Here is a 15,107-nt window from a genome sequence, read left to right as displayed (position 1 = left end):
CCGCTCAGACCTCAGATTGTCTCGATATAAATCCGACCACAGTTCGTCCTCTGGTGTCACTTCAGTTCACGGCTCAAGATGTATAACTTGCTGGTAATTTGCTTCTCATCAGTGACTCTCTTTGCCTGTGTAAAGAGTGCGTTTCCTCCACCTTGTGACAGGTAAGACAAATGACTCTGGTGTTCTTGCTTAAAAGGTTTTTGTATATACAAGTCTGTATTTGGACTTTCTGTTCTTCCTCTCTGGATGATTCTGTAAGAAATTTCTTGTTAAGTATGTCTCCAAGTGGCATGAGCAATCCAAAATCTTTAAGCATCTCCTTTCCAATTTAAAATGTACACCTTTTAAATCATTGAACTGTAACGTTTAAACCGCTGCAGTGATCACAATCTAAAACACTGAAGAGGCTCTCTTTTAGTAAATGGTTCCTCATGTTGGTTCAGACGATTCCTTTGCCCTTGTTGAGCAAATGTTCCTAAACTAACACGAGCTTCCTGCTGTTCAGCCCAGTGAGCTGAGTTTGGTTTTAAATCGACCTCCTGCACCCATGTTTCTCTTGATTGAATTTGTTTTCTTAAGTTGTCAGCAAACCTTTGCCCTCCGCTGCTCTTTTAGTGACAGGATAGTGATAGGATTTATTGCTGGATTTATTTGGGTGCATTGTAATTAAACAGATAAGCCTTTTATGATATCTGTTAATAATGTACATCTCTTCACTGCAGTGAGATCTACTGCACCGGGCCCATCCTGCATCAGGTGCAAACGGCTAAACTGTTTGATGACGACAAGTATTTTGTTGATATGAAACTGAGGGCAGCTCCTGGTAAGTCACACTCAATCTGAATCATGTCTCGGGTCATTCCAGAATTGCAGACTTAAACATTTTTGAAAAATAAACCTTCTCTTTTACAATTTTCTGCTACATATTCATCAGTAATAAGTAATAAACTATCAAAGACTTGGCTCACCTTACACATCAATGATACCATTTTTATTCCATGTTTTATTTGTTGTTTGCTAATCCTACTCTAATCTCAGTAACAGGGTTGCTAATCCATGCTAATGTTAGCTTTTCTCAGGAGTAGAAGCTAGATATTTAGCTAGCTGTTACTGCTGACAATGAAGACAAACTGACTGATGTTAAAAAGTAAAAAAAAAAAAAAAAAAAGTTATCCTCATAATATGAGTTAGAGTGAGACATTCAATCAAGGCTGACAATGTTATGAAAATGTGAAAAATAGAAGAGAGCACATAGCTTTGCTCTACCCGTTCTTTTCAAAAACTGTTTGATGTGATTCACTGGTTTCTTCTACTTCTACCAGCTAAAAAGGTTATGCTAACTGGGTTGTTGTGGGACCATCATGTTTCATTGGTGTCCGCCAAAAATAGCGTCCAGTCCGATAGAGAAAAAGCTCCATTTGCCTTTTATTTTGAAGTGCATATTATGTATAACTGTTATTTGCATCATATGACAGGTATTGTTTCCTTGGTCTGCATCAAACTGCATCATATTCTTCTTATCAGAGCAGAAAACCTGCAGTTTTTGAAAAATTCCATGTCAGAGTCTAGTTTTTGCTTGTAATACTTAAATTCCATACATAATATTGTTTAAAATATTATGTTTATTGAATTTTTTTCCTATGCAATTACAAGACATCAGTGAAAACAAATATTACCAAAAGATGGAGATTTAAGTTAAATTTTAACTATTTTATTTGAGTTTCATTTTGGTCATCAGTGGGTTGGGACAAGAGAAAAATGACATTTTAAGAGGAACTCCAAACTTATTTGGTATTTCTAAAAATATGTTCAAACAATCTTTTTTCCTATTTTTTTTCCATTCAGTCTCAGGACAAGTAAATTTACACAACAATTGCATGTTTTAGGATTTTGTACATGGATCATTTGAAATTTGATGGAGGGGATGTAAAATGTCCTCCAATTCTGGAACGACTCTCAGATCTTTCATTGAGTCCGCTGCTTCAGATGCTCCTCTGTCTTTTCCTGCAGATGTTGTGCTGTCGGCCTTTCACAACCTTTCAAGTAAATTCCCAAACAACAACGTCCCGCCTGCCGACCTGCGGGAATTCCTCAATGAGCACTTTGAGAAACCAGGGACGGAGTTTGAGTCGTGGACGCCGCCTGACTGGCATGACAAGTGAGATCCAGCTGTTAGGTCTCAGGTCATACTGAGGTTTTAAATCGAGTCCGTTGAACATGAGTTGAATTTAATTTGCAGGCCGAAGTTCCTGGGAGGAATAGCGGACGAGCAGCTACTTAAGTGGGCAGGAGAGATTCACAATCTGTGGAAGTCACTCGGCAGAAAGGTGATGAGCATTCGATCGATGCAGAATAAGTATTTTTTTTTTTTTTTTCCAATTTCAACCAAATTTCTAAAAAAAATTGTCATTCATCAGTTGGGTTTTAAGAAATCTTGATGTGCACTTTTCAGTAGTCTTAAAAATAACTCGGATTTATACACAACTATAACAGTTTTAGCAAGTTACTTTCCTAATAATGACATCAATAAATGACATCACATTGTGTTAAGAGATGTTATTGACAAATTACCACAATTTCTGCTTTTTTTTAACAACTACTAAAAATGCCATGCTAAAAATGATTTATATCTGCCTGTAATCCTTGGCAAAGCCTTTATTTGCTTACAACTTTTCTGCATGTCCTCACTGGGATTGTTTTTCTTTAATTGCAGACATATGGGTTTGGTTTGCATCAACATTTACAGCCTGTTACTCTAGAAACTGTCAGGGTTTGTATGAAATATATATGATAAGTAAATATAATGAAGATGATGAAAATTAGTTTAAAATTTAAATAGGAGGGGAGAAAACAAAGAAAATTAAGAAGAGGAAGAAAGAAAAAAACAAAGTAATTTAAAAAGTATATCAAAAATTTGAATGTATTTATATTTACTCTTAGTGACTTCTTATTTGTGACGATCTTCAGCTATTTGAGGTTGGAAACTTCCTTGGCATTGTCTTCTTTCAGTCATTTCTTCACCACTTTGGCTGCATGTTTCAGATTGTTGTCTTGTTAGAAGGTCCAATGCTCCCTGAAGGCCAACTTTCTCTGATGTTTTCCTTTTTTTTTCCTCATGCTCCAGCTTACTTTGACAAGGTTTGCTCGGCCCATTGTCTGAAAAACACCCCCGAAGTGTTCAACTTCTACCGCTGTGTTTGATGGTGTTCTTGAGGGTTGAAAGCTTCTATGTTCTTCCTTCAAAGTAAAGCCACATGAATGTGTCCAAACAGCTCCGTTTTTATCTCATCTGACCACAGAACTAAGGACGAAACCCTTTCTTCTTTGGCTACATGAGCTTTTAAAGACTTGGGTTCTTGGAGAAGTGGAGTCGTCTTGGTTGACATCAGTGAAAATCAGTCTTGTCCAGTGTCTGCTGGAGTCTTGGTACCAGAACTGTTCAGATTCTTCAGGTTGACCTTTGAAGTGATCCTTGGATTCTGCCATCCTTGCCAGTACAGGGTCCGCATCTGGCTTCCTAACGGGCCTAATGAGATTTTTCACAGTGTGGAACTCCTTGTACTTTTTGCACTGTGAGCACTGACACTTGAAAACACTTGGAGATGACTTCATAGTTTTGCCCTGCCTTGTGAGCAGCCACAATGTGCAGCTTTCTCTGCATTATAAACCCTAATAGCAAGCTCTCAATGCTTTTAGAAATGACTTGAAGTTGACTGTGAAGTTACTGGAGAACTACTGCACCAGCTGTTTTTAGTCTGAAGTGAATTACAATGCTGTAGAAGCTGCATTTTCTCAGAAATTTATGAGAATCTCAAGAAGTGTGGTTAATTGTGGACATGATATGACAACACAGTGTCTTACTGTCACTGTGTTTGCCATTTCTAGACAGAAGAAACCTATTGGTCAAATAAAATAAGGTAAAAGTTTCCCTCACTGGGGAAATTTACATGTTACAGCAGTTGGATGCAAATAAGGCAGGAGAAGGATTACAAAAAGTAGAATAAGGGTAAAAACAAAGAACTTATAAAGATCTTCATAAAGAGAATGTAACACGGCATGAGGAACTTGCATCTGGATATGTAAATATATGACATAATTAATTTACATATGGATAAATACATATATGACAATTCTTTTATACATGGATAAATATATATATGACAATTTACAGAAGGCTATATACATATATGATGCAATGAATTTATATATGCATATAAGATGTAATGAATTTACATATGGATGTATGACGCAATTAATTTACACATGGATGTGTCCATATATGTCAGAGTTATTTTATATATGGATAAGTAAAGCTATGACATGGTGAATATACATATGGAAATGTACATGTATTTATAGTCATTATGTACATATATAACAATGAATTTGCATATCGATATGCACATGTATGACATAATGAATTCACATGTGAATAAATGCATGTAGGACATAATGAATTTACCTCTGGATGTGTACATATATGGCATAATTAATTTACATATGGATAAGTACATATATGACATAATTTACATATGGCTATATACATATATGATGTAACGAATTTATATATGGATGTATGACGTAGTTAATTTGCATATGGTTATGTCCATATAAATCATAATTATTTTATATTTTGATAAGTAAAGCTATAACATGGTGAATATACATATGGATAAGTACACATATGACACATCCAGATGCAAATTTACCATGTCACGGCTGCACTTATCCTTCTAATGAATATAAATTCATTATGTATATGACATAATGAATTTACATATGGATATGTACATGTATGACATTATGAATCTACATATGGATGAATACATTTGAATGAGAAAGTGTGTCCAACGCTTTGACTGGTAGTATTGATGTAATGAATTTACATATGGATATGTACAACTATGACTTCATAAATTTATTTGTGTACAGGTGTGACATGGAGGATAATTTATCCACATTTCTGCTATTTTAAAAGGAAAAGACCAGTGTTAACATGATATTATTACACATGAAGAGCTGTAAGAGAACAATGTTAAGTTATTGATTGATCCGGAAGAGCTGCAGCGAGAGAAAACACAGTTTTAAGTTTGGTCATATGGGAGCAAAAATTCCCTATACATCTGAATTTGGCAGGGGTATGAATATTTTGGACTAAAAGTTGAAACTGGTTCCTCCTCCAGATCCACACCGGTGTCAACGATCAGCCGGAGCTCTACTCGCAGATCTACACCCCAAACCCGGTGGTGGTGCCGGGCGGCCGCTTCAGGGAGCTCTACTACTGGTGAGTGAACGACGGAGCCTTTCACTCAGCTGTCTGTCGCCGGGTCAGAGCGAGGACGGATCGCAGCCAGACCCAGTCGGGGGTCTCTGATCAGATCCCACTTCGGCCCAGCGTTCAGACAGTGACGTGAGGCGCTCTGTGCCCGACAGGGACTCCTACTGGGTCATCAATGGGCTCCTGCTGTCGGAGATGACAGACACGGCCTTGGGGATGATTCAGAACTTCCTCTACCTCGTCAACAGGTGAGACTTTCGCAGCTCCTTTCATCTCTCACAGCACTTAAAAAGCTCCAGTGCAGGTAGTTTAGCATGCTCATTTTGAATAATGACTCATTTAGCAACAAGAGTTGTTCACTTTGGAAAAGGAGCTCTCGGAGGAATTTCACGATTTGTGGAGTAAAATATCTATTTTTTTCCTTCTCTCACGCTCTTAAAGATATGGCTTCGTTCCAAATGGTGGGCGGATTTACTATGAAAGGCGCAGCCAACCTCCATTCCTCACTCTAATGGTGGAGAGCTACTATCAAACAACCAGGAATAAAGACTTCCTCAGGTGATATTTAGGCCGGAGCTGACGTCCTGCCAGACACATTATTATTAGTCAGCTGCCTCCTGTTCCTTCCAGAATAGAAAAAAAGGAGCACATTAAACATCAAAACCCTTCCGTACCTCCGGTGTTTTGTTGTTATTAACCATAATGAGAGTGTGACACCTTGACACTTGTGTGTAATATATTAATGAATATGAGAATCGTTGTGAATTAGAACTTGCTGTCTGTGCACATGTACCTGGTTTAGAGCAGCTTTACCAGTTCTGGAAAAGGAGTACCAGTTCTGGATGACGAACCGTTCCGTGGCTGTACTACTAAATGGGACACTGCAGGTACTGAACCGGTATCATGTGCAGGCCGACTTGCCGAGGTGTGTTTCAATGAAATATACCGAGTAATAAAAGCAAAAAAGAAGCTATATGAGCACTGTAAAGTGTGTTTTCACCTTTACTAATCATACATTTCTTTATTGCAAGGCCTGAATCCTACACAGATGATCTGGAATTAGCTGAAGGATTGACTGATGGTAATAAATGAATCCCTATTTATGAGCATTATATACAATACCAGTCAAAGGTTTGGACACACCTTCTAATTCAATGTTTTTTTTTTTTTATTTTTACTACTTTCTACATTGTAGATACATACTGAAGACATCAAAACTATGAGGCAAGATATATGGAATTATGTAGCAAACAAATAATTGTGAAGTAACTCTAAATATGTTTTATATTTTAGATTCTCCAAAGTAGCCACCCTTTGCTTTGATTACTGCTTTGCACACTCTTGGCGTTCTCTGGATGAGCTTCATGAGGTTGTCACCTGAGATGGTTTTCACTTCAAAGGTGTGCCTTGGCAAGGTTAATTTGTGGAATTTCTTGTCTTCTTAATGGGTTGGGACCATCAGTTGTATTGTTCAGAAGTCAGGTTGATACACAGTTGACAGCCCTATCTGACAACTGTTAGAATTTATATTATGGCAAGAACCAATCAGCTAAATAAAGAGAAACGACAGTCCATCATTACTTTAAGAACTGAAGGTCAGTCAGTCCGGAAAACTGTAAAAACTTTGAATGTATCCCCAAGTGCAGCCACAAAAACCATCAAGTGCTATGATGAAACTGGCTCCCATGAGGACTGTCCCAGGAAAGGAAGACCAAGATTCACCTCTGCTGCTGAGGAGAAGTTCATCCGAGTCTCCAGCCTCAGAAATTGCAAGTTAACAGCAGCTCAGATTAGAACCCAGATAAATGCCACACAGAGTTCAAGTAGCAGACACATCTCTACATCAACTGTTCAGAGGAGACTGAACCAATCAGGCCTATATAGTCAAATAGCTGCTAAGAAACCACTACTAAGGAAAAACAAGAAGCAGAAGAGATTAGTTTGGGCCAAGAAACACCAGGAATGGACATTAGACCAGTGGAAATCTGTGCTTTGGTCTGATGAGTCCAAATTTGAGATCTTTGGTTCCACCCACTGTGTCTTTGTGTGACACAGAAAAGGTGAACGGATGGTCTCTACATGCATGGTTCCCATCATGAAGCATGGAGGAGGAGGTGTGATGGTGTGGGGGTGCTTTGCTGGTGACACTGTTGGGGATTAATTCAAAACTGAAGGCACACTGAACCAGCATGGCTACCACAGCATCCTGCAGCATCATGCCATCCCATCCTGTTTGTGTTTAGTTGGACCATCGTTTATTTATAACAGGACAATGACCCCAAACACACCTCCAGGCTGAGTAAGAGCTATTTGACCAAGAAGGAGAGTGATGGAGTGCTGCTTAGGTCAGATGACCTCCACAGTCACCTGACCTGAACCCAATCCAGATGGTTTGGGATGAGATGAACCACAGAGTGAAGAAAAAAGGGCCAACAAGTGCTCAGCATCTCTGGGAACTCCTTCAAGACTGTTGGAAAACCATTCCAGGTGACTACCTCATGAAGCTCATCCAGAGAATATCAAGAGTGTGCAAAGCAGTAACCAAAGCAAAGGGTGGCTATTTAGAAGCATCTAAAATTAAACATGTTTTGACTTATTTCACACTTTTTTTATTGCCTTCTTTTGGCCCTTTTATTTAACAAGATAACACTACGAGGTGCTCGATCCTTTATTTCATAATTAACCAGTCAGTATAAAGAATTAAACATATTCCCATTTGATTCATGCAAAACAGATTTGCTCTGAAAATACCTCAGTATCACCCTGTAATGAATACCTACAGATATGCAACACATTCACTTTTATCACAAAGAGAAGCTGTTTGGCATAAAACTGCTCTAAATACTGGTAAAATGTTGAATTTTTCTGCCATCATTACTGATGCTATCTGCCTTCAAAAAAAAGTCTGTTTAATTACAAACAAATATTCAAGGTCACAAAGTTATTTTCTCCCACTTTGAAGATTATCTGAAAAGTGAAGCTCAAATGCATCGACATGAGGCTGCTTGTTTTATTTTTTCCACTTCTAGTTAGGAAACAAGACACACATGAATAAGTAATACATGTTAGATGCTGATTTGTCGTGGCTCGGCATGTAATTTTTATTTTCTTGCCCTCAGAGCTTAAAGAGCAGCTGTGGATGGATCTGAAGGCGGGCGCGGAGTCTGGTTGGGACTTTACTTCCCGCTGGTTCATAGACGGTGACGGCCACAACAACGGCACCCTCAAAGAGACTCGCACCAGCCAGATCCTGCCCGTTGACCTCAACGCTCTGCTGTGCCGCAACGAGAAAACTCTCGCTTCGTTTCACCGGCTGCTGGGTGAGAACGGGAGCAGCCTCTGACCTTGAAGCCAGCTCTGGCCCCCACATGGGTGTTTCAGCTGCTAACCGGCGTTATGTAACGGTGATGTGCTGCTTCCTGACAGGTGACGGTGACTCAGCCGCTCGCTACGACCAGGCTGCAGCCCGCAGACTGGAGGCGGTGGAGCTGGTGCTGTGGGATGCTGAGAGGGGAGCCTGGTTTGACTACAGCCTGGTGACGCACTCCAGACACTCCGAGTTTCACCCCTCCAACCTGGCGCCGGTTTGGGCTCGGTGCTATTCTCGGCCTGAGATGGGAGAGCAGGCAGTGCAGTATCTGAGGGTTGGTGGATACTCAGAGCTTCATTGTGCTTTGCTTTGTTCAGTTTCTGGGTGGTTTTATTCACTTTTGTTGCATTCTTACTCAACGTGGGCTCATTTTTAATTGCAATCAAAGTCCTCCACTTTTGCCAAAAAAGCACAACCATAGCTCAAAGTAGAAAGAACTCAAAATGTTGACTATTGAAAAATCCCAAGTGCCCACAAGTGTTGCCAGTACTATGATAAAAAATAGGGGCTCCACATGCTTTAGTAGCAATTTGAATAGGCTGATGTATATTTTTGCCAGCTCTACAATCTATCACATTACTGTGCTCCAGAGAGATATTTCACCATGATATTTGTATCATCTTCTAGCAACTTTCTGCTCTCTTCTGTATGCTGTTTTTGATAAGATAAGCCCTTATTAATCCCACTGTGGTGACATTTGCAGTGTCACAGGAGCAAAAACAGTGCAAACATATATGAAATGTAGTACAAAAATAAACCCAAATGAACCAAAATATACAGTATTAGTTCTAGAAATAACAACACTGCACATGCCGACGGTGTTGCACAGATTCTTTCATAAATACAAATGATGGCAGTACTTGCAATGCTATAAGTAGAAAAATACCTATGTAGCATTCGAACTAGTTTATGTGGAAAAACTAGATATTGCACAGGGTTTTTTTCAGCTGTGCTGCATTGATTTTATTCGCTTATTTTCCTCTCAGTCTCTCTTGGAATCAACTCCCTGCTGTGTGTAAACACTGCCTGCAGTTCATCTGAAACGTCACAAAATTTTGGTCATGTGACTGTTGGCCACAGCTGAGTCAGTCATGGCTTCTTAGGTGCACTGAGGAGCACATCGTTGTTATGTTTTCTGATGCAAACTGTTTCTTTTGGGGGAATTTTTAAATCAGAGATGTAAAGATGGTGATAATGTGGCAGCAATTTATCTTACAGACTAGAGGATCGTAACAATACTCTTCCCTAACTCTAGCAAGAAAGCAAAAAAGCATATGTCTTATGTTTTCCTTTCATTCGTGGTATTTGACCATAAAGGTAAACCTGCAATGTGAGGAACACATAAAAGAAAATGACCCTCTTTCGCATAAATGTACAATTTTAGCTCAACAAAAATAATATAAATACTAACTAGTGTCTTTGTATTGTCGATTCAGACTAAGGAAAGATGTGGTAAATATTGGTCCACTCATACCCTTTCATATCAAGCCAAGAATATTTGATTTATAAATCAGGATTTTAATGAAATGTCACAATTTTAAGCTTAGATTTGGTTATGAGGGCAAACATGATACATTCATAGAATGTGAAAGTCTGATAATTACGTTCGTTTTTACAGTTCCTGGCTCTGATAAAGGGTGTAATTTTTGCAAATTTTATTAAAAAGAAAACATCCCTTTGGTGTATGCTGACATGTTTTCAGGTTTCCGAATAGATACCGGTTGATTCATTTGCATATTTTCCCCACTTACCTTGAATAGCATTCATTCAAACCTGACTTTAGTTAAATCACACTTTTTATGCAAATGTTAGGTAACACAAAGAGCTTTACACAGGAAAGGAATAAAAAAAATGAAATCAGACAATATTCCCAACATCATTTAATGAATGAAGGTCTCAAAAACACAGGGACTGAAGGACTGAAGAAATGCTATTCTAAATGAATGAAGTCTGCAATGAGGAAACACCAGAAAAAGTTAAATACAATTAAAAAAAATAACTATACATATGATAAATATAGATAGGTAAAGGGTACAATAGAAGCTAAAATTCATAAAAATAGAATGAGAAAACTTTTAAAATATTTTTATTTGAACAGGTTTTTGTGATAGTTGTCAACTTGTCACAAAAATGTGCCCCGGAATAATACCCCAGTGACTCTGGATTAACTCACAGATCACAATATAGAATAGAATAGGGTTAGAATGAGAATGAAGATAACATTAAATATATCAGAAATACAGTCTAGACATTGTTAATGTGGTAAATGACTATTCTAGCTGGAAACAGCTGATTTTTAATGGAATATCTCCATAGAGGTACAGAGGAACATTTCCAGCAACCATCACTCCTGTGTTCTAATGCTACATTGTGTTAGCTAATGGTGGCCCCTTTATCATCTATTATCCAGATAAGGTCGAGTGAACACGGATGATTGGACGTCAGACACTGTCACAAACTCCACATCTGCACACAGCTGCCTAGTGTGACCGGTCTCCACTGCAGCTCCACTGCTAACAGCTGAGGCTTTAAACACTTTGCCCAAGTGCTCCTTGTCAGTCGCTGAGGGAGGAGAGCCCGCTGGTTTGATTTCCAGCCCCGAGCTTGCACTCTGTTCAGGAGGTTGCAGGGCGATGCTCTGTAGCTCCAGCAGATGGCACACAAACACTACGGAGGTTTCACCCATGCTTTTTTTTTTGCTTTTTCATGTCTGTGCAGGGGAGTGGTGCTCTCCAGTATCCCAACGGAGTACCGACGTCACTGAAGGAGTCTGGGCAGCAGTGGGACTATCCGAACGCCTGGCCTCCTTTACAGCACATGCTCATCGATGGTAGGCTGCAGGGTTTTGATGTGCCACCATGAGAATGTGCGAAAAAAAAACCTCATTTGATGATGCAGCATTTGCTCAAAACCATCCTACATTATATGATAATTCCTCAAAATGCACAGCAAAATCAATCTAGTGAGCTCCTCCTACGTGATGTGTACCGGATTTGAGCTCGGTGAATATGAAACGATACAGTGACCAGCACTGACTAGTGATTGAGCTCAACTTGTGACCTTCAGCTGATCGAACATCCTCATCTCAAGGTCTCCTCATCTGCAGCTTTGTGATCGTATTACACAAGCTTTCCTCAGCAGATGAAGTCGCCCACTTGTCAGTAGATTGTCTATGTTCTGAGCACGTTAATGGCCCCGTGTTGACCTTGAGTTCAGATTTTATGGTTTAATTTGGCCTCTGTTGACATCCACATCAAACACAGTGTTCTGCTTGAGGTTTTTTTCCCTGTTAAAAGGGTGTTTTCCTTGCCACTGTCGCCTTTTGGCTTGCTCTGGGGGTCAGGCATATGGGTTCTGTAAAGCATCTTGAGACAATTTGACTGTAATTGGCGCTATATAAATAAAATTGAATTGAAATTGAATTGTAAGAACTGCTCACCTTCAGTTCCCAGGTTTGTTTTTCACCCGGATCTTCCTTGGTAACGCCCTTGTGCACCTCCATAGCAACTATATTCATCTTTTCCCCTCTTGCTTCAGGGGTTTTACGCCTTCAGTTTGGTCTTCATCAAGTGAGATACACACTCAAATCAAAAAACTGACTAGACTGGTTAAGAAAATTGCTCCTAGCCTTTATGTTCAGCATTATTTTTGCGATTCCAGTCACTGTTTTGTGTAAAATGTAAAATCCATTGTGCTGGAGTCGAGAATCAACATCATGAAGCAGAATCATGTTTTATAACTGGTTTGTTGATCTGAATCTTGTCGTATTGCAGGTTTATCCAAACTGCCTTCAAAAGACGCCCAGCAACTGGCATTTGATTTGGCCCAGCGTTGGATCAAGACAAACTGGTTGGCCTACATTAAGTATGAAGCCATGTTTGAAAAGGTGAGTCTTTCAAGGCTTTCAGCACTTCAGAGCTCACGATGCGCTTTGATAACACAGCCGCCTCAGAATGTGTAATTTCTGCCTCCTCCTGACAGTACGATGTGAACGGAGATGGCAAACCTGGTGGTGGAGGAGAGTACGAAGTTCAGGTATTTTCCACTTTCATGTGATGATAATGTTCATGTGCTTACAGTCACACAAGTCTTCCTCATTTCATGCAAAGCCCTGGCTTTGTGTTTTTATTTTTCTTTCCCACCTTTACTTCTTAACACATTTGCATCCTCTTGTTAACACAGTCACTCTTCCTTTTCTTTTAACAGAATTTATTTATTTTTTATTGTCATCTGTAATTCTTTCACTGGATTTTGCTGCTATGCTAACGTGCCCAGTGCAGCCTCATGCTCTGCTGTGTTGCTCTTTCTGTAGCTGGGGTTCGGTTGGACCAACGGCGTCGCTCTGCAGCTCCTGGACCAGTATGGGGCGACTCTCACGTCAGGAGGCCGACACGTGTCTTCTGGCTTCCTGCTGCCGCTGGTCATCGCAGCCACGCTGGCGTTGCAGTGACTCAGAGGTGTCAAAAGAGCCCGACTGGAGGTTGGATTTCATTATTCCTGGTTTCACTCCTCCTGCATCACCTCTCAGCGGACTTTAAACCAACACAAACTGACATCACCAGTGAGACCACAGCGTGCATTTTTTAACTCCTCTAAATCCAAATATGATCAGGATCAGTTTTATTTTCAGGAGAAGCTGGGTAAGATTCATCAGGATTACGCTGATGAATATTTTAGTGTTTATCATCAGAGATAAATGATGCCTGGCTTTATCAGAGGATGCAGATCATTTAAGCATTTCTGGACTCCTCCGACTAATGCAGGCTGCTGGTGCTTGCTGCTCCTTACATCACCACATTAACTTGTCCCAGATATTGAACTGACGTTATAAACACTTATTCACCTAATTCAGTTATCAAGTTTATTGCTGCAGTGTAGCTGAACTCCCACGGAGCTCCTCCATTTGCATGCAGAACTGAAGTTGGAATGGAAATGAGCTTCTGTGAGAAATAAAATATGAAGCATTAAATATATTTAGAACACAGCGGTCTTTATTATGTGTAATGTGTTACATGTCTGGGGTTTTATTGAATTTCTGTGAGTCACTCGAGAAACATTGGATGACTGACGTGATACATCACGTGTTCAATACGGTGTTAAAGTATAGCTTAAAATGCTAATTTCAATAAATGAATGCTAAATGAGGGTGGAAGTAAATTTTCCTACATTCCTCTCTGCCAGCTAGGCAATGCTGCATGTTAAAATGACCTTTGTTACTTTTGAAAGATGAACAATACAAGTGGAAATGTTATGTGAAATGTTGAATTTTGCCACCTTTGACACAAGAGCCACCATAGACATGCAGTCAAACCTTTCTGGCAATAAAAGAGTTTAGTTCGATGTGTTTAAACAAGTCAGTCAGAGAAGTCAGACGGCTTCAAAACTCTAAGAATGCATCATAAACCTTCGGGAAAATGTGTCAATAACTTCAAAAGAAACAAAGACATTTTTTTTGGCCGCTTCTGTTTGTTCCAAGAAAAGCTCGGTCTGCCTTTGCCATTTCTGCTTACATCTGTGGCGACATGCTGGTCAAGCATGAAATTAAGTCCATATAGATATTCAAATGGTTGTCAAAAAAAAAGTAATGAGAAATTTGCCTTTTTTTAAAGAAGAAATTGCATCCTCCTTGGCTGTGCAGATACCAAGCCCAAGCAGGGATTTCGCCGCATCTCTCTCCTTAGCATGAGTGAACACAGCAGATGGACTGTGCAATTTAAATAGGCAAAAGGCCAATAGGCGCAGCAGTCCGTGCAACCCCAAAGATCACACTCTGGTAATGTGCTATTGTGGGTCTCCATCTACAAGGCATATCGCTGGCGTTTATGTTTTTTTTTCTCCTTCTTTTTCAACTGGCGTGCATAACTGTGACACCCAGACAGTAGCAGCCACGTGTGTTCTGCTGCGTTCTGGAGATGTTCAAGCAGCGGGGCGGCAGTCATTGTGTTCGCGGGCCTCGCTGACGGCAGCAACTCAAGTAGAACCTGCTCCGTTTGATAACTCGCACATTACCATGCTGTTTTAGCAGAAATGCGTCGTTAATGAGATCGAGCTGCAAAGTGTGGAGGGAGTCGTCCGGCAGTTAAGTGGCAACGAGGCTGACACTCGCCGGTGTGTTTGCGTGCGCACGTGCGTGTGCATTTAATTACACAAATCTGAGGACATCATTCTAAGAAGCACATTGGATGGGCGGTGCATGAATTGTAAAGCAGCGGTGACAACTGCATTACATGTTGTTGTGGAAGTAAAGGTCAGGGTGTCTTGTCCTCACCAGCCATGCAGTAACTACCGCTGCATACAAAGCAGCATCTGCGCACAAACTGCAGAAGTTTCACTTTTTTTATCCGTCGTCTAAAGATTTATTGTTTACACAGACCTGACCTGTTGTTTTTACAGGGAAGAGGAGGCAGTGGAAGTCAGGAGTCTTTAAAATTCTACCTGAAAGTTCATAAATCTTCTCCA

The 15,107-nt window shown here is 40.0% G+C and overlaps 1 protein-coding gene across 2 annotated transcripts; it reads left to right on the top strand.

Annotated features, from left to right (window-relative positions):
• The first annotated feature begins 1 nt into the window (after position 1).
• On the top strand, positions 2-13,632 carry treh (trehalase (brush-border membrane glycoprotein)). 2 transcript variants are annotated; one of them, XM_023283574.3, is made up of 15 exons: positions 2-161; positions 723-823; positions 2,011-2,158; positions 2,240-2,327; positions 5,184-5,284; positions 5,434-5,526; positions 5,720-5,836; positions 6,081-6,203; positions 6,310-6,359; positions 8,398-8,598; positions 8,705-8,922; positions 11,367-11,478; positions 12,422-12,534; positions 12,630-12,683; positions 12,961-13,632. In XM_023283574.3, exons 1-15 carry the CDS (start codon positions 79-81, stop codon positions 13,096-13,098), a joined length of 1,740 nt encoding a protein of 579 aa, XP_023139342.1. In that variant the 5' UTR covers positions 2-78; the 3' UTR covers positions 13,099-13,632. The 2 variants fall into 2 exon arrangements, with proteins under 2 accessions (XP_023139342.1, XP_054868149.1); XM_055012174.1 differs by lacking the exon at positions 5,720-5,836.
• Positions 13,633-15,107: the final 1,475 nt, after the last annotated feature.

Source organism: Amphiprion ocellaris, chromosome 7 (assembly GCF_022539595.1).
Source record: "Amphiprion ocellaris isolate individual 3 ecotype Okinawa chromosome 7, ASM2253959v1, whole genome shotgun sequence".
In the NCBI taxonomy this organism is placed as follows: Eukaryota; Metazoa; Chordata; class Actinopteri; family Pomacentridae; genus Amphiprion; species Amphiprion ocellaris.
Note: the sequence above shows the minus strand (reverse complement) of the source record. Positions and strands in the feature narration are given on the sequence as shown.